Source organism: Eutrema salsugineum, unplaced genomic scaffold (assembly GCF_000478725.1).
Source record: "Eutrema salsugineum unplaced genomic scaffold, Eutsalg1_0 scaffold_8, whole genome shotgun sequence".
NCBI classification, from domain to species: Eukaryota; Viridiplantae; Streptophyta; class Magnoliopsida; order Brassicales; family Brassicaceae; genus Eutrema; species Eutrema salsugineum.
Window position 1 is genome coordinate 2,742,264 of NW_006256414.1, and position 25,146 is coordinate 2,767,409.

The 25,146-nt window shown below is 36.5% G+C and overlaps 1 protein-coding gene and 1 pseudogene across 1 annotated transcript; one reads left to right on the forward strand and one right to left on the reverse strand.

Moving 5' to 3' along the window:
• Positions 1-12,192: 12,192 nt before the first annotated feature.
• On the reverse strand, positions 12,193-14,283 carry LOC112087762. Its single transcript, XM_024157635.1, has one exon. It carries the CDS (start codon positions 14,281-14,283, stop codon positions 12,193-12,195), a length of 2,091 nt encoding a protein of 696 aa, XP_024013403.1.
• A 2,144-nt stretch (positions 14,284-16,427) lies between these two features.
• LOC18009508 lies at positions 16,428-24,708 on the forward strand (annotated as a pseudogene).
• The last annotated feature ends 438 nt before the right edge of the window (positions 24,709-25,146 follow it).

Sequence of the window (25,146 nt, forward strand, 5' to 3'; positions counted from 1 at the left end):
AGCCGTGCGTGATGTGGAAAAGAACTTTGATAAGAACGCCAGTTTACACTGTTCCCATGTTTGTATAGAACCCCTCGGGAGGTTCTTTTCCCACTGGTGAGCTTTATCACCGAAGCTGAATGGGAACAAGCGTAGCTTGAAGCTATCTTCTGAGACGCCATTGATCTTTGTTAAGTCGCAAACCCGATCAAACTGATCTAGATGCTCAAGAGGATCTTCTCCGGCTAGACCGTGGTACTTGGAGTTCTGCACCATATTGAGCAGGGAAGCTTTAACTTCAAAGTTGTTATTTTGAACCGGTGGTGCTTGAATCTCGGCTCTATATTGGTGCGCATTAGTTCGGTCATTTTCTTCAACAAAGACCGGAGGAGATTGTCTCTGAGCTTGTGGCGGTGGCGGATGAACATGATGGGCTTGTTGCTCATTTCTATTCGCTTGTTGTTGGTTTTGCTGAGCAAGCCTTTCGTTTCTTTGAGCCTGTTGTTGGTTAACATAGGCTTGTTGTTAATTTCTTCCTGCCTGCGCCTGATTAGCCTGAGCCTGGTGTTCGGCATCCTGAGCCTGTTGCTCGATCCTTTGCTGTTCTGCCATTCCAAGCCTTTCAAAGTGCCGTTCGCTCTCGCGAGCTCGCCTCTCAATCCTGTTGCTGTTATTGTCGTAGGGTAAAGGCGGTTCTGTGCTGCGAGACCTGGTTTTCATGCACCTGAAATCAAAACAAGAACTTGCAAAAGTGTCAGTAAAACAAAAGAAAGTAAAGTCTTGATCTTAAGCACAAATAAGGGACTAATGCTCCCACAAGTTGGCAACGGCGCCAATTGATAACTAAGAGTTTTCACTCTTTAAAGAGGTTACCAATACCCCTGTCCTTGTAGTACAAGGGGTTATCAAACCAAACTTGTGATGGAGACACTAATCTATGTTACTTGTGATCTTAAGTCAAGATGAAAGGGTAAAGGTTTTAACTAAACTATTCAACAAGTAAATAAGCATGAAAGTGAAGCAAAGACAAGATTTAAACTAAGTGAAGATGCAAATGAAAAGCAAATGATTCGGATGATGATAATATATGATAAAGGCAGAAGCTTTAGGCAGGATACTTGACTCGGGTGCTTCCAAGCTAAACTAATGGGTTGATGAATCAGATTTATCAAGCGGTTTCATTTAACTTGAACTCAAAGCATGTTAATCTTCTCATGAAAGTATTAAACATCTAAACTGATCCTCTTTCATACCAAAATCCCTTTTGAGAAGCATGAATCAGTCAGCAATAAGATTCAGTTCAATATGTCATTTAAGAGAACAAACTATCACTCTCGCGATGAAAGACTCTTAAACCTTTAACCGAGTGGTTCAGACATTTCTACAAACACTTTTGATGCGAGATATGTCTCAGATCGGAACCTCAAGTGATGTGCTTGGATCCAGCCTAGAGATCTCGTCGGTTAAAGAATGAAACATGCAAGACTAGACACCTAAACCCACTAATCTATCTTGAAAGCACCCTAATCTACCTATCTAAAGCCGCTTAAACGACTACTCACCGATCATAACGAGCTCACTAAGTCCTTTGCAAGACGTGTAGCTAGTCATGATTAGGAGTTTAATACTGGATGATAAAAGAAAATAAAGAAAGAACAAGATTCAGATGCAAAAACGAAATATTGGATTAGATTAATCAAGTTTCACAAAAGAGGCAAGTTCTTAAGGCTAAAAGATGATAAGAGATAAGATGATTAGGTTTTTGGTCCTAAAATGTATTTATAGCAAAGGGAAAGTGTCGCGGGTCAGCCCAGAACAAACCGGGTACTGAGCCGCCTTCTCGGGTTGATGGGTGAGTGCCACGGTGTGTCGGAGAGTGAAGCCGAGGCCTTGATGTCGAGGAGTGCACGTGAGCAAAGATCGAAATGGAGATCTCGTGAAGAACACGTCAAGAACATGCATGAACCCTAGTCTTTGATCCGTCTTCACGTGTGTGTTCTTGAGCCGTCTTGTTCCTGATTCTGGAGTTGTGACAAGAGACCTCGCCATAAAATGTCGCGGAGCTTGGTAGTCGAGGGGTTCGGGAGAATAGAGTCCGGCATGCACGCCGAGGCCATTACACCGAGGTGCAAGTTCAACACTTAGTCATTTCCAGCTTCATTTCTTACGTGTGCATGCCTTGATCTCATCAGGCCGAGGTGTCAGCACAAGATCTTGTCCAAAATAATCCCAAGATATGAGCCTTGACTTGAGCAATGTCGAGGTAATGATGCCGAGGCCTGAGAAAACACTTAGCGCGTATTGTAACTCATTTAGGCTTGTATCGACCGACTTGCCTTCCGAAAACAGTAATTTTCAACACACGACTCCAATTGCTTTGAGACCAGTTCCATAGTCAAGATGACTCAATAAGCTCAAACTTTGGTGAAGAAACCGTCGGAGCTTGGGGAGTGGAAGGCTTCCTGGATTTCGCATCTTTGCACCGCATCAGAATCACCGGAAAATAATCTTTTGGACAGATGTGAACTCCGGAGACCGTATCTTTCGAACCATTACTCCGAATTGAGTGATTCTAAGCGTTTCGGAAATTTCATTCACAGATCTCAAACGTTGATGAAGACCGGGCAGGCTGATTCGGACCGGAAGGGCTCCGTCCCTCGTAATCTTTGAAGTCCGCTGTTCGGTTCTCGGTTGCGTGTAATACTGGTGCATCCTCCGGAGACCATATCTTTCTCCTCACTGGTCCGAATTGGATGATTCCAACTGTTCTGGGATCTTTGTTTGATTATCTCCAACTTTAATGAAGACCCCGCCAACTGATTCGGACCGGAAGGTTTCCCGGATTGCTGATCTTTGAAACGCGCGAGTAAGGATGAGTTTTAACCGAGAAAAGCTTCCCGCGGTAAGGAAAATGATCGAGGGCTGTATACCGCGGTAAGCTTTTTAGCCGTAAAATCCTTCTCGCCTCGGCCTAAAATTTCACCCGAGGGAATTTTCACCCGATACTCGATTTTAACTGATTTTGACCGTTCGGTAAGGGTTTTGACCGAGGTTCCAGTCCAGCCGGTACGAGTTTTGGCCAAGAAATTCCTCCAAGTGGTTTTCACCATTGTTAACCCTTTTTTTCACCGTTTTCTTTCCTGCTCCTCTTCTTGAGCTCCAAATGGCCTCCAAAGCACCTGATAAAGACTTCAAAACATGCAAAACTCTTTGGGACCTAATGCAAGCCCTAAATCCTATTTTGATGCCTAAGGACTCAATTTACATGAGAAAACACATGATGAGGACTCTAAAATGCAATCTAAATGATGCAAAATATAGACATATCATTCATCCAAACAGAGCTTCATAAACACCACAAAGGTTCTGACTCAAGAAAAAGAAAAACTTATGTTAGTTCTTGTTGGTGTTGTATTTACCCGTTACCGCTAAACTTTAAACAACCAACGACTTTATTAAGTCTGACATGGGCACGTTAATCTTGGTGTCAGTCGCATAAATGCTCAATTTTGAAGTTATTAAACAATAGCACGTAAAGAGTGACCAAGTCAAAAACAGATCTTTGATTACGATCACGTAAAAAGAACTCTCCTCATATCGCGGGCACGTGAGGACGTGAGAAGAAGTCGTCCAAAAGCGAGCAAGGTGAAGCACGTGCAACAATAAACCTACATGTAACATGAAAATCAACTCCTATAAAAATTCGAAAGCTATCTTCACTAAGGGAATCCATTTTTACGCTCGAAGAGAGGAATGCAACTAGTCTAATAATTCTACTTCAACTAAAAAACTGTTACCGAGAAGTTGATATACCAAGAAGTTGATACGATTATACGAATTTATTTCGAAAGATACACATATCTGATGTACTTTTAATTTATCGGCACATTGTAAGTAAAACCCCAAGTAAAAAGGTTGCTTTTCGATATCTAAGTAAATTAGACGCTAGACATTGAGTTTTTGATCGATTATTGCCAAAACATTTCTAAGTCCCGTCACACTAGATGGGATCATGGGAACATTCTAAGAAAGTGGACTCTTAATCTTAGGATGGGTAAGATATGATGAAAATGACATGATCATTAAGTATGGTCCGATTCACGGCACGATTCCTCACAATATTTGTTTGATTAAAACAAAAAGGCTAACTAATGGTAATTAAAAATTACTTTCGATATGTTATTTATGTATTTCTTTTCTATTTATAAATTCATTTTATCTATATACTTATTTGTGTAGTAAAAAGCTGAAGTGTCGTACTCACAACAAATTTTATAGTGTTTCGCTTACGTGTCATCGCCAGAATGAGTTTCAGCTGCAAAAAGACATTTTTACCTCATTTAGTTACTACGTTTGATTGGTCCTTATGTGATCTATATACTTATTTGTGTAGTAAAAAGCGAAGTGTCATACTCACATCAAGTTTTATAGTGTTTCGTTTACGTGTCATCGCCAGAATGAGTTTCGGCTGCAAAAAGACATTTTTACCCCATTTAGTTACTACGTTTGATTGGTTCTTATGTGATGTTGTGTTAAAAATCACTCAAAACAAACCACTCTAAATTATTATGGTTTAATGCTTAATTTCACTGTCAAATAAAACCGTCTCTAAAATTTTATAAAACCAAAATAAAAAAAAATCTAACAAAAAAGTAAAAAAAAAAATTCTATGTATCTGACTAATGGAATGTCTTTAAAAAAAAAAAATTCATCTCTAACTAATGGAATGTCGCTTATTTGTATAGTGATTTGTTTAGGTGTCGGTTCCACAACGAGTTTCAGAATGTTTTGCTCATGTGTCATCTCCAGAATGAGTTTCAGCTACAAAAAAAACCTTTTAACCCTATTTTTGATTACATGTCATTTTTTTATTGGTTATTATCTGATGATGTCTTAAAATAATTTAAAACAAACCGCTCTAAATTATTGTGGTTCAATGTGTCAATCAAACCATTTTTAAAATTTTATAAAACTGAAATTTAGTAAAAATCTAACAAAAAATTAAAATTAATAAATAATCTAATGGAATGACGGTATTTTGTGATGTCTAGATTATGGTTTTGACTTCAAATATTTTATTATAAATATTTAAGACTTCTTTCTAATTCTCTCAAATCCTTCTAAATTGTTCAATCTCTTATTTTTTCTTCAAATAAGTTCGTACAGTAGTTAAAAAAACTATGTCTAAAATACATAGACAGTGATTAAAACCGAATAAGTTCGTACGGTACTTCAAAAAACTACTTCTAAAATACATAGGACAGTGATCAAAAGATCTCAAAACTATTTAAAATAAATTATTTGGATACTAATATGTTTTTATCTATTATTTTCTACACTGTTTTCTTGATCATGTCTTCAAATATTAAAAAATGCAAGAAAATCTAACAAACAAATATACTCAACAATAGATAATAAAAAACAAATGAATCCAAATTACAATTAAATTTTCAAACAATCAAATGAGAAATTATATCAGCCTGCGCTTGCGCAGGCACGGAAAAATTTCACTAGTTTCTGAATTATTTATACCGCAAAAATAATAATAAAAAATAATATTTTCTCCATATCTCATTTCCAACTTTAAAAAAAAAATACTTTAGAAAATAATATCATAGTTGTGGCGAACGTTCGAATCAGTATGTACATTTAATCTATATTATTAGTTGAATAGACATTTACATAAATGAATTTTTATTTGTAAGATATTACATAATATTTCAATAAATAAATATTTCTTTATAAAATATTACATAAATTGACCTTTATTTAGAAGATATTACATAAATAAATTTTACAAATAGAAAAAACTTAATTAAATATTTCTCATAGTTAAATATATAGTTTACAGATTTGTTTTGAATATATATGGATATAAATCAAAAGTGTATTTAATTTCTTTACTTATTAAAATATTAAAATATATTCTATTATTTTAAATAATAATAAATCCATATAAATTTAAAAAATCTATTTAAACTTTTGCAATCTTTTTATTTGTATTTTAATAATTCGTATTATTTTCAAAAATCCAATTATTTTTATTAAAAAAAAATTTTAATATATTTTTAAAATTTAAATTGTTTTTTTTACAGGTTGGCCAAAAAAATATTATAGTAAATTATAAAGTAAATTAAGTAGACGGATTTATCCGCTTTAACAATCCTATATATAATCATTATTAACACATATTATATAATTTATTAACTAAAATGATAGTTTGATCTCTAATAAAATATTCACAGTTAAATTCTTATTATATATATATATATAGATATAGATTATTATCTATATTAGTATGTATATAAGTATATATATATATATATATTAACATCATATCATTTTCATATTTAAAAATTACTAATAATTTAACCACATAACAAAAGTAGCTATAAAGTCTCATTTGATGATATATATAAGTAAATATCGGTTCTGTGATATTTATTTATGTATTGTTATCTAATTGAAATTCGTTTTATTTATTTATATTTTTTGTTAAAAAAATTTTGCCACCAATTTAATTTAATCAAAAACATTAAAAATAAATTTAAAAACAATTTAAAAAATACTAGATGAGAACCCGCGCAAACGCGCAGATATTTTATAGATTATTTTGTTTATCTCTTTTAATGTTATTTTAGTTTATTACATATATGTTATTGCATCAACCTTTACATCTACACTTTCAAACTTCATTGTCCACTTGATCTTTCACTAAAAATAGTATGCAGTTCATTTATTCTTTTATGTTGGTGTGTAAAGTTGTGGAAAATATGATCCTAAAATCCTCAAAATCTAAGCATAATCCTAAAATCTTAATAAAGTTTTGACTGTAAATATATTTTTCTTCTTTAATTAGATCTTTACATGATGTGTTTAACCTTATATGGTTTAATCTTGTACATTTTACTTAGTTGTCTTCATTTGTTCTATTTAGGAGTTTATAATCAGTGGCACATAACAATATTGTTTTATCGATGAAAATTCTGTAAAACATACAACTCGCAAGTTCATATATAGTAAATTTTGAAATACCTTTTGAACATAGAAGCATTGTTAATCTAAAAGAAAAAAGATGTAGAACACGGTATTGTTGTTTTTGTAATATGTTGGTAAGACTTGAGATACTGAAACTCTGGTCTTATTCCTTTACCTAAAGAGTACTCTGTCTCATTTACAACCTGTAATGTGTACGATATATTTGATAACTCTATTTGATACAAAGACTTCTGTTTCTAGTAAATACTCTCTATGCAAGTCATATACAAATTCTTGTACTCGCTTAACAAACTCTCCAACTTCTTCAGCTCGATCTTATCATCTTCTTCTCTTTTTCTTCTCATCTTCTTCTGCGTACATAGGCCCTCTGTGGCTTAAAAAAAATATAACTACTTATGTGTGCCTTAGCCGTGTTATAACTTGCATCTTCTACAAGAAAGGTTTCAAAAGTCTATAGGAAACGCAAACTACAACTCAAGAATATGATGGTGTAACTGAGGATGTCGTTGCAGCAATTCCTTACAGATTAAGCACAAAACATGATTTCTTAAAACATAAACAGAACAGTTTGAATACGTGATGCATCAAAACAGAATACATGAATCTAAACCAAAAACAAAACATTTTCAACATGGCGTAAGAATGTCTAACCTCTGCTTTAGAATTAATCAGAGGAGCATCTGAAGAATTCTTGTAATTCTCGTATCTCAAAAGCGTTTGCGTCATGCTACGAAGCAGATGAGAAATTACAGGGAGAGCAGAACGAGAAGTGAGAGTTAGATTATAATTACGACTCTCTTCAGCTGGGAACTTAGAACAAACATGCAAGTATCTAAATTACAGCAGAATTCGACGAAGAGGAACACACGATTAAGCCTCCAGAAATCGGTTAATCAAATCGACGAAGAGGAACACACAATTAAGCCTCCACGATCAAGCTTGCCAGACTTGGAGAAGACGATGACGCGGCAACCTCAGCATTGCAAAGAGTAGATAGCTCGCGAGCCTTCTTAAACAACCCAGAACGCCTCTTCGAAAAGGTAACTTGCCTGCTATTCACATGATCGAGCCTCTTTATCACGATTTTTGCACAACCCATCTTAATTTGACTATCGCATAGAACATCATATAAGAGCAAGGTGCAATCTTTCGTTCGTCTTCAAATCGAAAAAATAGGCATACTTAGAGGGAGATATTGAATTTATAGTCGGCGTGAGAGAAGGAATTCCAGTCCATAGAGAGAGTGATTGATAGAGGGAGTAGGGATTAATTACAGTCGATGAGAAAACGGTCGAAGCGAGGAAGACGGTTGAGCTACGGATTGGTATTCAATTTCTGGCTTTTACTATTAGGAGCTTAACCTCACATACTCTTCTCCCTTATAAGAAATTATAATATATTTTTTCTATCTTTATATTTTGTTTTTAATTTTCTTTTTAATACAAAAGGTATAAAAAAACCAAAAAACCATTAATGAATAACCAAATTACATATTCAATTCAGAATACCGAACTCAAACCAAAATCCAATTTAAATAACCAACTTAACCGAAATGATTAAACTAAATCAATTTAATTATTTTAAACCAACCTTTAAACCATCCAATTTAATTAAACCAGAAAGCAAACCTAAACCTAAACCCTACCCCCTAAAAATCGGATCTATTCCCGCCTCCTTCGTCTCCCCTCTTCGATTCCATTATCTCCATACTCCATCATTTTCGGACTCTTCGATTCCATCATCTTCTTCCATCATTTTCGTCATCATCTTCTTCCTCTTCGATTAAATCCTCACACTCTTCGCTCACCGCCACTCACTCGCACTCACTCTCCACTCTTCACCCTTCTGATTTAGGGTCGTCGCCGTCGCCGTTTTAGGCTTGCCACCACCGCCGTTTCACACTTCCGTCATCGCCGAACAGGTATCTACTAGGCTTAAGAGTAATTAAAACCTTAATTTATGATTTTCTTCCCTCAACCCTAAACCCCAACTGATTTCTGATTTTTTGTTTCAGAATTTTTGGAGGATGTCGACTAAGAGTTCACCTTCTCAACCAGAGAGATCTGAGGCTGAGTATGCTACTGCATCAGAAGAAGGATTGGGTTCAAACTCAAATGTTGATCCATTACAACCGGTATGTAGTTTAGTACAACTAGAATTATCGTGTACAATTGAGTTTTGCTTGTGGTCTACCGGTATGTAGTTTAGTACAACTGGAATTATCGCGTACAACTGATTTTTGCTTGTGGTTGAACGAAATGTAGTTTAGTACAACTGGAATTATCGCGTACAACTGATTTTTGCTTGTGGTTGAACGAAATGTAGTTTAGTACAACTGGAATTATCGCGTACAACTTATTTTTTGGTTTTGCTTGTACCAAGAATACTAGTTGTACCAAGAATACTAGTTGTACCAATACACTTATATTCACTTATCCTATGCGTTTTGATTGCAGCAAGAGGACGTCTCAATACCGATGGAACCTCGATGTTTATTCTTCAAGCAAAGCGAGTATCGGTTATACCCGAAGCTTCAATCAAGGTGTGAAACCTTTAATTTCATGGAAGTCTTCAAGAGGCTTGATATCTCAGAGAGAAACTGGTTTGAGAACCACCCACAATTCAAGCATATTGTCCACATGTTTATCCAGAAGAATAGAATGTTAATGGGAATGTGGATGTTGCTTCTCCGAACAGCAGTGACAGACAAGCAGCGGCAGTGTTGGTTTGTTGTGAATGGTGTGCCTGTTCGGTATTCAATCAGAGAACACGGCCTTCTTTCAGGATTATTCTGCCACCATTATCCAGCCAACTATGAGCAGTTAGGGAGTATGTATTTTGTGGAGGAGCAGTTTGGAAAGACTAATATTGAGGTGAAAGAGGTGCGTGAGAAGCTGGAATCAATGGATTTCATTGAAGGTGGTACTGATCGGTTGAAGATGGTTGTACTTTTCTTCTTAGCAACTGTCATCAAAGGAAAGTCCAAGAAATATGGTGGATCCATAGACCCATTCATTCTCTGAGTGGTGGATGATCTGGATCTGTGTGAAATGTTTCCCTGGGGTCGTTTCACTTTTGATGACGTCTTAGCTGAGGTTGCACATCTGGTGGATCATTTTGGAGGATCTGTTCGAGGGAATTGGACTTTTCCGGGGTTCATATTGCCTTTAGAGGTAATGTTATATGTTTTAAATTCAGTATAACTTGTACAACTAAAAATCGTAGTATTAGTATAATTAGTATTCTTGGTTCAACTTGATATAGTGTATAGGTAGTAGTATTGGTACAACTCGTGTTTCGGGTACAACTAGTTGAACTGGTATTATTGGTAGAACTGGCATAACTAGTACGTTTATATGTGCAGATTTTGGCGTTTGAATCTATCCCGGTTCTAAAAGCAGCATTTCAAGAAAAAGTTGGGAATGCAGATGGTGATTGTCCAAAAATGTGCAAGTGGAAGTTTAAGAGAACAGGCAAAACAGGATTTTCTTTAGCTGATATTTATGAAGTGCTTGGAGATACAAAGGTTTAGGAGTCTCCTTTAATTTTATATTTATACATTATTAGAGATTTAGTTTAATTTAATTTTTGTTTTTCGTTAAACAGGATATTATTAGTATCTTGGTACCTGAAGACGGAGAAGCCAAACTCTTGCTTGACATCCTAGACAAGCATGTATGGGATGACTTCGAAGTAGGAGAGGATGATGCTGTTTCTGACCCTGTTGTTGATAGTTGGCACACGATTTTAGTCCAACAAAAGAAGAAGATACACTTGAAGGATCTGTACCTATTAGATGTTAAATCCCTAGAAGACCAGCCATTGCCCAAACCGACAGATACTGAAGCGGTAGGAAGTGAGGATGTGTTGAAGAAGATGGAAGAAGGGTTTATAAAGATTAACGAGAAAATGGAAGAAGGGTTTAGCAAAGAAACCACGCTACAAAATATGTATGCGGAAGAGTGCTGAGGCTAAAAGGACGGCTGAGCTCATTAGGAATAGGAGAAAGGGTAAACCATCGAGGCATATATCCACTCCTTATGAAAATGATGCACCAGGAGAAAGGAAAAAACGAGAGGCTGCAAAAAAAAAGTAGAAGAAACAAGTTTTTTTTGGTTTTTGTTGAAACTAGTTATTGGTTTTTGGTGAAACTAGTAGATGGTTTAGGTTGAAACTAGTAGGAGGTTTTTTATGTTTGGTGAAACAGGTTTTAGTGGTATGTTAAAACTACTAAGAGGTTTACTGTTTTAATTAAATTATGTTTTCAGATTTTTTAGTACAACTGGTATTATTGCGTACAACTATTGTTGTTGAAACTAGAACAAAATGAAATTTTCAGGCCCAAAAACCACATGTGCGCCGTCAAATTACACGAGCGCCGTCAAATTACACGAGCGCCGTCAAACTACACGAGCGCCGGCAAAATAATTATAAAAATAATTAATTACTTTTTTCGCACCGTCAAATAATATACAAAGTTGTACCCAAGTAGGTAAGTTGTACTCTCTTTTTTTTTATTACACAGAGTTGTACTTTCATAGATAAAACGATTTTATTAGTTATATCGTACTAGAAATTACATTTTTATTGTTGTACTTTTGAAAATAGTTAATAATAAGACATTTAAGACACATATAGATAATTAAATGTATAAAATTATGTTTTTTTGTTAATTTCTTATAACTATATAGCATTAGTTGTAATAGTTGTCATAGAAGTATAAGGTATATGTTATGAAAATATGATTTTTGTGTTCTCAATATTCAAAAATGCACCAAGTTGGATTTACATCATCAAAATAGATATGAAACTAAATCCTTAAACACATACTGCTTTCCGAAATGCGGTATTTTAAATAAAATAAAAAAAAGAAAGAAAAAAAAAGATCCAGTACCTGATAGTTGTACTAGTTGTACCCGATAGTTATACTAGTTGTACCTGAATAGTTATACTAGTTGTACCCGATAGTTGTACTAGTTGTACAGCGATTACTATTCTCCTTCCTCTTGCTCTGGTACATTAGGATCATTAAACAACCATGCTCCTAGTCCTCTTCCTCTTCCTCCTCCTCTTCCTCCTCTTCTTCCTCTTCCTCTCCCTCGATGTTCTCCAACTGATGGATGCCTAGTTGTGTTGATGCGTCCTTTTTTCTTAATTATTTCTGGAGGAAATATACATTTTGCTCGGATATTGTTAGGAACAACCCAGTCATCTTTATGGGGGATTGGATAGATTGTCCTGCAGTAAGCCAAACGACCAATGTTCCATCCAATAATAGTGGGAGCAAAATTCACGTAGATGGAGCTCTCTATCCCCGCTCATAAAGATAGCAGCTGCTATTGCATGCACACACGGATACTTATCGATATCAAACCTCTTGCAACTGCAACTTTTATTTCTCATATCAACCAGATAAACCTTGCCATCATGCCCAATCACATTGTACTCAAGGTGGTAGCTGTTTAACTCATGCACCGTCAAAGTATTTGCTTCCACACATCTCACATGCATTTCGTTCTCCACATATGGCACAAGCTTATGTGCCGTAGAAACTTCATTAGACGCCTTCCTATACTTGTTAAACCATTCAGCTAATTTTGCAATAATCACATCAATCATTGGTAACAGCGAGTATTTCCTTGCTTCTACAAAAAAGCCATTGATAGATTCTGCACAATTGGTGGTGTCTATGTTATACCTGTCTCCGGGAAAATAGCATCTTGCCCATTTCTCCTCACCAACAGTTCTGTCCAGATAGTCGGCTGCATCTGGATACATTTTCCTAAAAGCACTATATAGTGTCAAGAATTCATTCTCTCTATAAGCATGAGCACAAGCTCGGAACTTCTTCGCACAAGTCGCTCTATTGACTCCACTGACATTCCCTTTCACGTTTTGAGACAAATGATATATACAAACACCATTCTGAGACAATGGAAAGACCTCACGTATTGACTTGAGGAGACTTACGTTTCTATCAGAAAGAAAAACCAGGTCAGGAACATCTGGTACAACTGATCTCAACTTGCTCATAAACCACATCCAACTTGCCTCTTTCTCACCATCAACTACACCAAAAGCAATTGGATAATGATGATGGTCAGGATCCTGAGCTGTAGCAACAATTAAAACACCACCATATGCATTTTTAAGGTGGGTAGCATCCACAGCAATCACTTTTCTCATGACTCGAAAACCCTCAAGGCAAGCTCCCAAGGCAAAGAATAGATACTTAAACCTGTTTCCCTCATCCAATTCCACATAAGTGCGTGTACCAGGGTTCATGTACTCTAGCATATACAAATAAGAGTGCAACAACTGATAACTCTCCTCTGGACTTCCCCGCACATCATTAGCAGCTGCTCTTTTACCTCTCCATGCAGTAGAGTATGATACTTTAACACCAAATGCGTTTTGAACCAAACCAATCAGTTCTTGTGGTGCTGGAGTTTTAAGTTTGCCTGGATAATCAGAATGGCAAATAGACCTGACCAACTGTGGTGTGCCTTTCCTTCGATTTTTGCTTGTAACTGTAGTAGCTCGAGAACATGTATGAATCTTGATGTACGTTCTAACTGAGAAAAGATCTGAATTCTTCGTCTTTGCAGCTCGTAAATACCACTTACACCCATCTTTTGCTCCACGACATTTTAACACATATCGACGTGTATTTGACTGGATGATATCAAACTCAAAACCATTTTTACGGGAGGCTACAAACACTAATTCTTGTAATGACTCCTTTTTGCCAAATTCTTGTCCTACAACTAAATCAATACCATCTTCCCATGTATGATTCACGTACACATCTCCTTCTACAGCAGGTGCCACCTCAATATCATCATACATACCAAAGTCTTCATGCACATTATTTCCAACATCTTCACCATCTTCACCATCTTCAGCATCTTCACTAACAACATCTTCTTTCTGCGGTTCTGATGGTTCACCTTTGTAAAAAGTATCCATACCATCATTAACATCATCACCATGTTGTGGCTCTGACGGTTGCACAAATCCCTCATTTTGCTCAACATCTGTGATGAGCTCCACATGCAAAACCCTTCTACAATGATTATTATTCACTTGCATTAGATAACCAAATACATCTTCATCATTCCGAACATATGATGGCTTCTTGGGATCCAATATCAGTGGAAAGTAGCTAAGTCTAAGCTGCATCATAGCTCCATCTACCATAAGCTTTTTGCAAATTTTATCAACCAGCCCATTGTAAGTGATCTCTTCCATAGATGTCTTAATCACTAAAGTATGAATTTCAACCTCTTCTGAGTTCCACCTCATGTATTCACCGTCATTTGAATAACATCCCCCCGAATCAAAACATATGATTGTGCATCGAGTGTTACTCATCATTCTGTTAAAAGAAAAAATAAAAACTGTTAGAATATATTTATAGTTGTACACCAGTAGTACTAGTTGCACCAGTTGTCTAAGGAAAACCAGTTGTACTAAAAGCTTATGGTTACAGATCGACGCTTCTGAAGATTCATACGTATTCTAGTACTCTAGTATACTTAAATAACCAATGTAAAGCCCGAACAAACGTATACATAAGTTTACTAACAGAAAAAAAAACCACAAATATAATTTCTAAACCCTAAATGCATAAACTCGTTTTTTTGTTGAAAAAAGAAGAATTTACCTTCAAATCACGTTCTGGGTCGTCGAGATCAGCTGAAGAAATGCTGCAGGATATGTATTTGTCAAGGGTTGAAGATCGCTGAAGCTTCCAGAGTTTCGAAGGAAGATCGCTGAAGCTTCAAGGGAGCTGTAAAATTTTTGTTTTCTGGTTTCACGTACGAAGAAGAAAGAAAGAAGAAGAAGAGAGTGGGTCCCATTAACATTAGTTGTTGTTAGATGGTTGGGCTGGGTAGGTTCAAAGTAAAACCAAAATTAATTGGTGTGGGATGGGTGGGAGGTGAGAGATTGGTTTGGTTTAAAGGGAGTGGGGTCCTTCTTTAAATAAAGGGTAAAGTAAAAAGGGGGAGGTGAAAAATAGAGAGGAGTATGTAGAATAAAAGGGGAGTATATAGAATTTTTTAAACTCATTAAGAGTATTTGAGATTAAAGTCCTTACTATTACTGGTCCAATTAAAATTCTTTTATATGTGGGGTTTTAATGGGCTGATACTCAAGTTGTAATTTAAAGAGGCTTCTAAGTTTTTAAGGCTTGCCATGCATTTAGCAGAAAATCCTTTATGCATAAGCAAGTTGGGTGAAAAATATAAAGAAACATACAAAAAATGGAGGAAAATTAAATGAAAGCATTGAAAGATGGACAGATGTCATTCTTATAAATGTTGATGTGGCAGCAGGATGGAGAAAGTTCACCTAAAATCATATATATGATTATCCCGCACAATATGCAGGTTAATTCCTAGTAGTAATTATTTACGAAGAGACTATCACTAGTTCACTACCATGTTGTTATACGTCTAAGTCGAGTTTTATGAAAGATAACAAAATTTGATCTTTTTCCTTTGAAATTGCTGAAATAAATCCCAATTCAGTTTTGAAATTATTATGTTTAATTATTGGTTTATCATCTTTATCATGGTGTCTGCCATTTGCCTTTCCAACAAGTAAATAATTGCTTTCACCAATAAACATCAAAAACTAAAAAAAAAAATTCTTCTAAAAGATTCATATTAATTTTCTTGGAATATAACAAAATGAATACACATGGCTTTCCAGACGAAACCACTATAGTCACGTGTTGAAAATAACACAATGACAGCTACAATAATAATACACAACTATTTTGACAACTTAAACATGAGGTCATTTTTACTTAATCTGTTTTATATAACTAGTAGGGGTCAAATAAAACAAGATTTAAGTTTATGTGAATAAAGTAATGCAGAATCTTGAAAGATGGGCATTGAGGTCAACAGTTTTAGACGTTCTTGAGAATCAATTTCATAGCTTATTTCCTCTCGTATACATGTTCTCTTCTTCCACTAATCTAAAGAGATAATTCTTGGAGACACAAGAAGGCACATGAGGATAACGAAATTTGCCTGTTTGCTCTTGTTTACCATGCTCTTAAATTTTATCTATGCAGCTATAACGCCAACAAGTCCTTTGTCAATAGGACAAACTCTCAGCTCCTCTACGGAGGTTTATGAATTGGGGTTCTTCAGTCCTAATAACACCCAAGATCAATATGTTGGAATCTGGTTGAAAGGTATTATTCCACAGGTGGTTGTAGGCTGGCAAATAAAGAAATCCATGTTACAGACTCCACGGAAAATTTAAGTATCAGCAGCAATGGAAGTCTTCTCTTATTGAATGGCAAACATGGCGTTGTCTGGTCCAGTGGAGAGACTTTCGCATCTAACGGGTCTCGAGCATAGCTTTTAGACACCGGGAATCTTATTGTCATAGACAAAGTTTTGGGAAGAAATCTATGGCAAAGCTTTGACCATCTTGTTGATTCTATGCTCCCTTTCTCAACCCTGATGTATAATCTAGCTACTGGTGAGAACTGATCTTCTCAAAGTTTAATCCTTAAGCTACTCTGTAAGAGCACAGATGTGCAGTTGTAGTATCTAGGGGTCGAACCACAGAGACAAGAGATCACTCAATAAACCTTGTAGAGATAGAATTACACTAAGCAGAAATATATGAAATAAATGGCAATGCGACAGAAACAAATTAAGCAGCAGTAAAACGGTTTGTAAGTTCGATTGGATAAGGATTAGGTCTAAGGTGTTTTTCAGGAGATCGATGAATGCAGATCAACTTAACTAATCAGAGTTCAGTTATTAAGCATGGTTCTTGAACTCGAATCACAGAATTATAATTAACCAACTTCCGTTGTGAGAATTATCTAAGTTAAAATCCTAGAATTCCAAATTCCTTTGCAAACCCTAAAGATTTAAACCAGCTTTAATGCACAAGTTTGATATGTTCACAAAGTATCTAAACCAAATTCCTTTGTGAATAGCTACTTTGCTCACCCTAGGTTCTTTCCAGTTATTCAATTACACTTCTGTGTCAATTAAGCAACCTAAGATCTAAGTTCCAGGTGATCAATCTAGAATTAGCTTTAAGAACAACCTAAGATGAAGAACTAATAGATATGAACCCTAACAAGCAAGTTAATCAATCTTCCAAAGAAAACCCTAATTAACCCTAACAGGTGATCTACTTAGACATGGTTATTGGAACAACAAACATGATGAATAGAAAGCAATAGATTAAATCGAATTAGATAAAAGGGTTTAAAATCTTCTCTCTAAACGGACAGAGTTCAGACTTGTCTCCCCAAGCTCTCAAAAATCGTTAAAGCAAAAACTCAGAGTATCTCTCTCTCAAAAATCTCAGGTCATCGTAAAAAGAGAATAAAAATCCTATATATATCTCTAAAACACGTTTTGGGCTTCCTTGGAAACGTTTAGGCCCAACTCCTTCTTCAAATAGGAAACAAAATAGCCTTTTCCTTATTTCTTTGACAAGTGTCGAGCGTCACTCTCCATGGTATCGAGCGACACTGAAGCACACTTCCATACAAAACGAATTTGATCCTGATTAAGCTCCAAAGTGCTCCAAAGTCTCCAGTTAAGCTCCAAACGTACCTATGACATGTAAAGACTCCAAAAGACTCGAAAGACACTAAAAAGACTCTATAAATAAGACCTATACCATGGTTAAAAACCATAAAAACCATGATATATCAAGAACCGAGTGTTGACTTCTTGGAAAAGTAATACTGATCCATCACCAGGTGACTTTGTAGTTCAGATTACACCGCAAGTGCCATCACAGGCGTTTACTATTAGAGGCTCAACGCCTTATTGGAGAAGCGGTCCATGGGCTAAAACAAGGTTCCCTGGAATACCACAAATGGATGAAACATATACAAGTCCATTCATGAATCAGCGTTCAGCAAGATGCAAACGGGTAAGGATCCTTCACTTATTTACATAGAAACTTCAAACTTCCACGTATAGTGATAAGATATATCCGAGGGGTCATTGAAGATTGTTCGGCATAATGGGACCGGCTGGGAATTGAACTTTGACGCTCCAACAAACTCATTTGATTACTATGGTGTATGTGGACCTTTTGGGTTGTGTGTGATGTCTGTTCCTCCAAAATGTAATTGCTTCAAAGGCAGAGGTGTCAAAATGGGTGGGCGACCCATGGGCTATCCATGTCCAATACATTTTGGACCGGTCACGGACAAGCCCATTTTTAAACGGGCCTATTTGGACTTCGTCCAATTTCGCCCATGGACAAAACGGGCTGGACATGTTGGACATTGATCCGCCCATGGACAAAAAGTTTGTCCCACATCGACAAACTTGAAAAATTGAGAAAGGAAGCTACACCACTACAAGATCGCGTTTTACGTCGGCAGATATCGATGTAAAATCGACGTACGTAATAGGCCATTTACATTGAATTAGCGACGAATGAAAAATCGTCGTAAAACAATCGTCGTAAAATAGAAATCATCGTAAAATCGTCGTAAAATTACCAACTCAGGAAAATCGTCGTAATATCGTCGGAAACTATTCGTCGTAAAGACGACGTAAATTTTTCAACGAAAGTACAACGACATAAGTCTATCATAACAACGACGTAAAATCGATGTAAAATTACATCGATTTAACAACGATTAGGAGACGACCTATTTCAATTAAGGGAAATAAATTTATTATTGGTCAATGTTAATTCGTCGTAAATGTTCGACGTAGATTCGACGTAAAACGAATCGACGTTAATTCGTCGTAAACTATTTGACGTTAATTCGACGTAAAGTTACGACGAATTTACGTCGATTTAGAAATTAATTATTTAAATTCGATTTAATTTAATTATTGAATTTTTAAAATAATCAAATAATTGAAAATTAGATAAAAAAACATTTTAAATTAAAATTTAAACATGTAAATTAAGAAAATTTGTAGTAGTTAAATGATCAAATAAACATTTAGAAAATTAAAAGAATTAAATTTTTTAGTAAGAGAAACAAAAGTCAATATATCAAATAAAAAGTCAACAAAATAATATGAACGGTCCACGGAAGACCATCTGGACATGGTCCAATTTGGGCGTGGACACTTTTTAGCCCAATGTCCATTACAACCAGTCCAGTTATGTCCGCTAAATTAAATGGAAGACGGACGTGGACGGGCGTGGACGGCCACTTGACAGCTCTACTCAAAGGGTTTACACCAAAACACATTGAGGAGTGGAAAAAGGAAATTAGACTGGTTGTTGTGTGAGGCGTACAGAACTAGATTGTCAGGGGAAGTATACTGGAAAAGATGGAAACGTATTCCAGCGAGTTGCCAACATAAAGCCTCCAGACTTTTACTAATTTGCAAGTTCTGAGAGTACTGAAGAATGCTACCAAAGTTGCCTCTACAATTGTTCTTGCTTGACCTTTGCTTTTGTTCATGGAATAGGCTGCTTAATGTGGAACCGGGAGCTAATGGACACTGGGAATTTTTTTGCGGGAGGAGAAATTTTTTCCATTCGTCTTGCACGTCTGAACTAGGTAAGGCTTAAAAGATAACACGAAAGAGCTACTTCGTCATATACATCTTTATCTTAAAGTCCATGAATACTGTTGTTTTCTGGTAGCAACATGGGTTATTGTTAACAAAAACTTTGTCTTAATATATCTCAGGTGGAAATAAGCGTAAGAAAACCATTGTTGCGAGTACTTTGAGCCTTTCTCTTTTTGTATTGTTGGGTTCTGCTGCATTTGGTTTCTGGAGATACTGTATCTCAGATACAGAGTGAAACGCAACAGTGACACACTTGACACTACTATTTCTTTAAAGATATTTTGTTGTTTATCTGTTTCATTTGCTTGCTAACGGGTAACACAGTGATGACCTTAATATCTATCTATTTTAGTTTCAGCTATTATATCAAAGGATGAATGATCTGGAACCACAAGATGTCACAGGTCTAAATTTCTTTGACTTGCATACCGAAACTGCCACCAATAATTTCAGTATGTCAAATAAACTTGGACAAGGTGGATTTGGTTCAGTTTTCAAGGTAAGAGAATTTGTATCCTTTTTTCTCTTTTCTATCCTCTGCTTGTTCTCTCCATATGACATTCTGCAATCTGTTTGAGGGAAAGCTCCAGCCTCCAAGATGGGAAAGAAATTGCAGTAAAACGGCTTTCTAGCAGCTCGGGGCAGGGAAAAGAGGAGTTCATGAATGAAATAGTACTCATCTCAAAACTACAACACAGGAACTTAGTTCGAATTTTGGGATGCTGCGTTGAAGGAGAAGAGAGGCTACTGATTTATGAGTTCATGGTGAACAAAAGCCTTGATACTTTTATCTTTGGTGGGTCTTTTCTTGCCTCTTTCCTTTTCTTTACAGCTTCTTCTACCTAGAGCTGTTAATCTGATAAATTTATAGACTGTAATATTGTTTAGATTCAAGAAGAAAACTTGAGATTAATTGGCCAAAGAGATTCAATATCATTCAAAGTGTTGCGCGTGGACTTCTCTATCTTCACCGTGACTCAGGGTCATTCACCGAGACCTGAAGGTTAGCAATATTCTTCTAGACGAGGAGATGAACCCGAAGATATTAGATTTTGGATTGGCAGGGTTTGAGTGAACACAATATCCGGACAACACTGGCAGGGTTGTAGGAACTCTGTAAGGACATTTCTTCAAAAACAGGCTTAACAAGATTCATTATTTGATTATTTGATTGTTTGTACAGAGGATACATGTCTCCTGAGTATGCGTGGACTGGGGTGTTCTCTGAGAAGTCTGACATTTATAGCTTTGGAGTTTTGATGTTAGAAACCATCAGTGGAGAGAAGATCTCAAGGTTTAGTTATGATGAAGAGTGAAAAAGCCTTCTTGAATATGTAAGACTTCATCAGGTTTCAAAAACCTTTTCTTGCTCTTATATATTTGGCTGATATTCTGAAATTACAACAGGCATGGGAATCTTGGTGTGAAACTAGAGGTGTTGATTTTTTGGACCGAGATGTTGCTGATTCATGTCACCACTCTGAAGTTGGAAGATGTGTTCAGATTGGTCTGCTGTGTGTCCTTACAGTGGTTATGGCTGTAAGGAAGTGGAAGCATTATCTGTTAGGACGAAAGTTTGTAGTCCATACGGACCAAAAGAGTTTAAAATTCTTGCTCGAGCAGAGAGAGGTCAACATGGAATACCAAAAATGGCTTACCAAGTTATTGGGATATGACTTTGAGATTTTGTTTAAACCAGGAATTGAGAACAAGGCTGCAGACGGCTCAAGGATGGATACTCCAGTGCATTCTCAGGTTGCTACTTCGCTGTTGTCTTTAACTGTACCTACCTCTATTCAACTACAAGATTTGTATAGAGAAATTGAAGCTGCCACAGAGATACAAGAGATGATTAATCAATGGAAAGCTGGGTCACTATCACGGGAAGGTTATACAGTCGTCGATGACAAGCTATGGTACAAGATTCGATTGGTTATTCCTAAGTCTTCGATTTTTATTCCTCTCATCTTACATGAATGTCATGATGGAGTCATGGGGGGTCATTCGGGTGTGCTCAAAACGGTGAAAAGAGTGCAACAGCTGTTTCAGTGGGACGGATTGTTTAAGTGTGTCCAGAAATATGTTTCTGAGTGTCAGATTTGTCAAACTCACAAATATTCTACACTATCTCCAGCTGGGCTACTGCAACCATTGCCTCTTCCTACTCTGATTTGGGAAGATATTTCTTTAGATTTTGTAGAAGGGTTGCCAACGTCTCATGGTCATAATGTTATTTTGGTGGTCGTGGACCGACTGAGCAAGTTTGCTCATTTTATAGGATTACGACATCCATTTACTGTCAAAGATGTGGCGAACAAGTTCATCACTGAAGTGATACGTCTCCATGGCTTTCCGAAATCTATAGTTTCAGATCGGGACAGGATCTTCCTTAGCTCTTTTTGGAAGGAGCTATTTCGTCTTGCAGAGACAAAGTTGAGATTTAGTACAGCTTTTCATCCCCAAACTGATGGCCAAACAGAAGTATTAAATCGGTGTTTGGAAACATACTGGTGTTTTGCTTCGAGTCACCCGCGCACTTGGTTTAAGTATTTGGCTTGGGCAGAATTGTGGTACAACTCATCATATCACACTTCACTGAAGACAACTCCTTTTAAAGTTGTTTACGGCAGAGACCCACCCGGAATACTTCGTTATGAGCACGGCTCTACTGGAAACGTTGATTTGGAAGCTATGCTTTTGGAGAGAGATGCAATGTTACTCCAGATTAAGTCTCACCTATCTCATGCGCAGCAATTAATGAAGAATAATGCTGATAAGCATCGGCGAGATGTTGAATTTGAAGTCGGTTCGTTAGTGTTCTTGAAGCTACGCCCTTATCGGCAGAAATCTGTAGTTCGAAGAGTGTGTCAGAAACTTTCAGCAAAGTATTTCGGACCTTTTGAAGTATTGGAGCGCATTGGGAAGACTGCTTATCGTCTTAAGTTACCAGAAGATTCAAAAATTCATCCGGTGTTTCATGTTTCTCAGTTGAAAGGGGTCTTTGGTAAAGATCACAAAGTTTTTCCTCTTACTCCGTCTGGTCCTGTGATGGAAGAAGATTTGTTGGTTCCTGAGTTGTTGGTAGATGATCGATATAATGATGATGGCTATTTGGAGGTTTTGATTAAATGGCAGTGATTATCGGATGAAGACAACACCTGGGTTTTGGCGAAGTCATTTCGAGCTGCATTTCCTGAATTCAAGCTTGAGGACAAGCTTCGTGTTAAAGGGGGCGGTATTGATAAGCTTGATTCAAGATTCATCCGTAAAAAGAAGAATGAAGCTTAGAAATTTTCTATTTTTCTTTCTTAGAAATTTTCCTTTTTCAGAATGACTTTTGTGCTTTTAAATATCGTGTCTTGCTTTGAGGTTCTTTAGGCTTTGATTTTGGAATTGATTAGAGAGACGTGAGTCTTGAGGCGATACTCTTATTGAGGATTCGTGAGAAAGAGTTGTTAGTTCTCTAAGTTTAGGAGTTCTGATATCTCTTGAGTGATTTCAGATTCAAAGCTGTAATTCTATTCTATTTATTAATAAGAAGCACTATTCGGGAAAATCAGAAAGAGTTGAGTTTGCCTTACAGGTGTATCGAGGTGCAAACTTAACAGAAACATAATGGTAAATATCTCTCTATCGACCTATTGTTACTTATCTATTCATTTGCTTGCTAATGGTAACACACTGATGACTTTACTATCTATTTAACTCTGAATTTAGCTATTATATCAAAGAAAGCCTCACAAGATGTGTGGAGGAATGGTCTTAAACCACAAGATGTCTCAGGTTTAAATTTCTTTGAGATGAATACCATTGAAACTGCCACCAATAGTTTTAGTCTGTCAAATAAACTCGGACAAGGTGGATTTGGTTCAGTTTACAAGGTAAGAGAATGTTTGTCCTCTTTACTCTTTTGTATTCTCTGTTTATGCTCTCAAGATGACCAAGACCAATGTGTTTCAGGGAAAGCTACAAGATGGGAAAGAAATTGCAGTAAAAAGGCTTTCTAGCAGCTCGGGGCAGGGCAAAGAAGAGTTCATGAATGAAATAGTACTCATCTCAAAACTACAGCACAAAAACTTAGTTCGTATTTTGGGATGTTGCATTGAAGGAGAAGAGAGGCTATTGATTTATGAGTTCATGTTGAACAAAAGCCTTGATACTTTTCTCTTTGGTGAGTCATTTCTTGCCTCAGATCGTTTCCTATTAGCAGTTTTTTATCTCTGTGTAGAACAGTTTATCTGATACCTTTTCACTGTACTATTGCCTAGATTCAAGAAAAAGGCTTGAGATTGACTGGCCTAAGAGATTCAGTATAATCCAAGGTATTGCGCGTGGACTTATCTATCTCCACCATGACTCACGCCTCAGGGTCATTCACCGAGATCTTAAGGTAATCAATCTTCTCCTGGATGAGAAGATGAACCCAAAAATATCAGATTTTGGATTGGCTCGGACGTATCAGGGAACTGGATATCTGGACAACACTCGCAGGGTTGCAGGAACTCTGTAAGAACCTATTTTCAAAAACATGCCTAACAAGAGTCATAGCCATATTCATATATTAAACATGCATTCATATATTAAACATGCCTAACATGGTTTAAAACTAAAAGACTCTTAGTCATAACCATATATAAAATTTTTGCTATATATGCAGAGGATATATGTCTCCCGAGTATGCTTGGACTGGGATGTTCTCTGAGAAATCAGACATCTACAGCTTTGGAGATCTGCTGTTAGAAATCATCAGCGGAGAAAGGATATCAAGATTCAGCTATGGTGAAGAAGGAAAAACTCTTCTTGCATATGTAAGTTAGACTTTTAGGTTCTCATATACTTGCAAAATTTCCTGCTCTTACATTCTTGAGATATGTAAACTAAACAACAGGCGTGGGAATCTTGGTGTGAAAATGGAGGAATTGATTTGCTGGACCAAGATGTTGCTTGTTCAAGTCATCCATCTGAGGTTGGAAGGTGTGTGCAGATTGGTCTTCTCTGTGTTCAACACCAACCTGTAGATAGACCCAACACACTTGAGTTGCTGTCTATGCTCACCACAACATCAGATCTTCCATCACCAAAACAACCCACTTTTGTATTGCACTCGAGAGAAGAAGAATCCCTGTCTAAGGGTTTGAGCACTTTCAATGAGATCACAGAGTCTGTGATCCTTGGGCGTTAAAAGAAACAATTTGTGAAGGAAGTTGTTCAATTGAAGTGTGTTAGATTCTTCTCCATTTTTAAATGTTGATAACTTCAGCATTATCTCATTCATCATTTCTTTAATTTTCTTTAGTATACAACGATTGATGATTGATCAAAAGGTAAGCCTTGGTATTGGACCAATTAAAACTTGTTTTCTTCTTCTTTAATTAATTCTCACTAAAAAGACTTTTCAAGAAATCTGCTAAGTTAATCTGTGTTTTGCTTTCTTCTTTTACTGTGAGACGACGTGCATTCAACATATCTTGCAGAGAACACAATGCCAACGTACATATTTTAGCTTCTTGTGTTTTTATACAATAAGTCAATAAGAAACAAGCCAAAATACAGAGAAGCATAATAAGCTAAGCCAACTAATTAGTCTCCACTGGCACCACGCTCCATCTTTGTCTTTGCT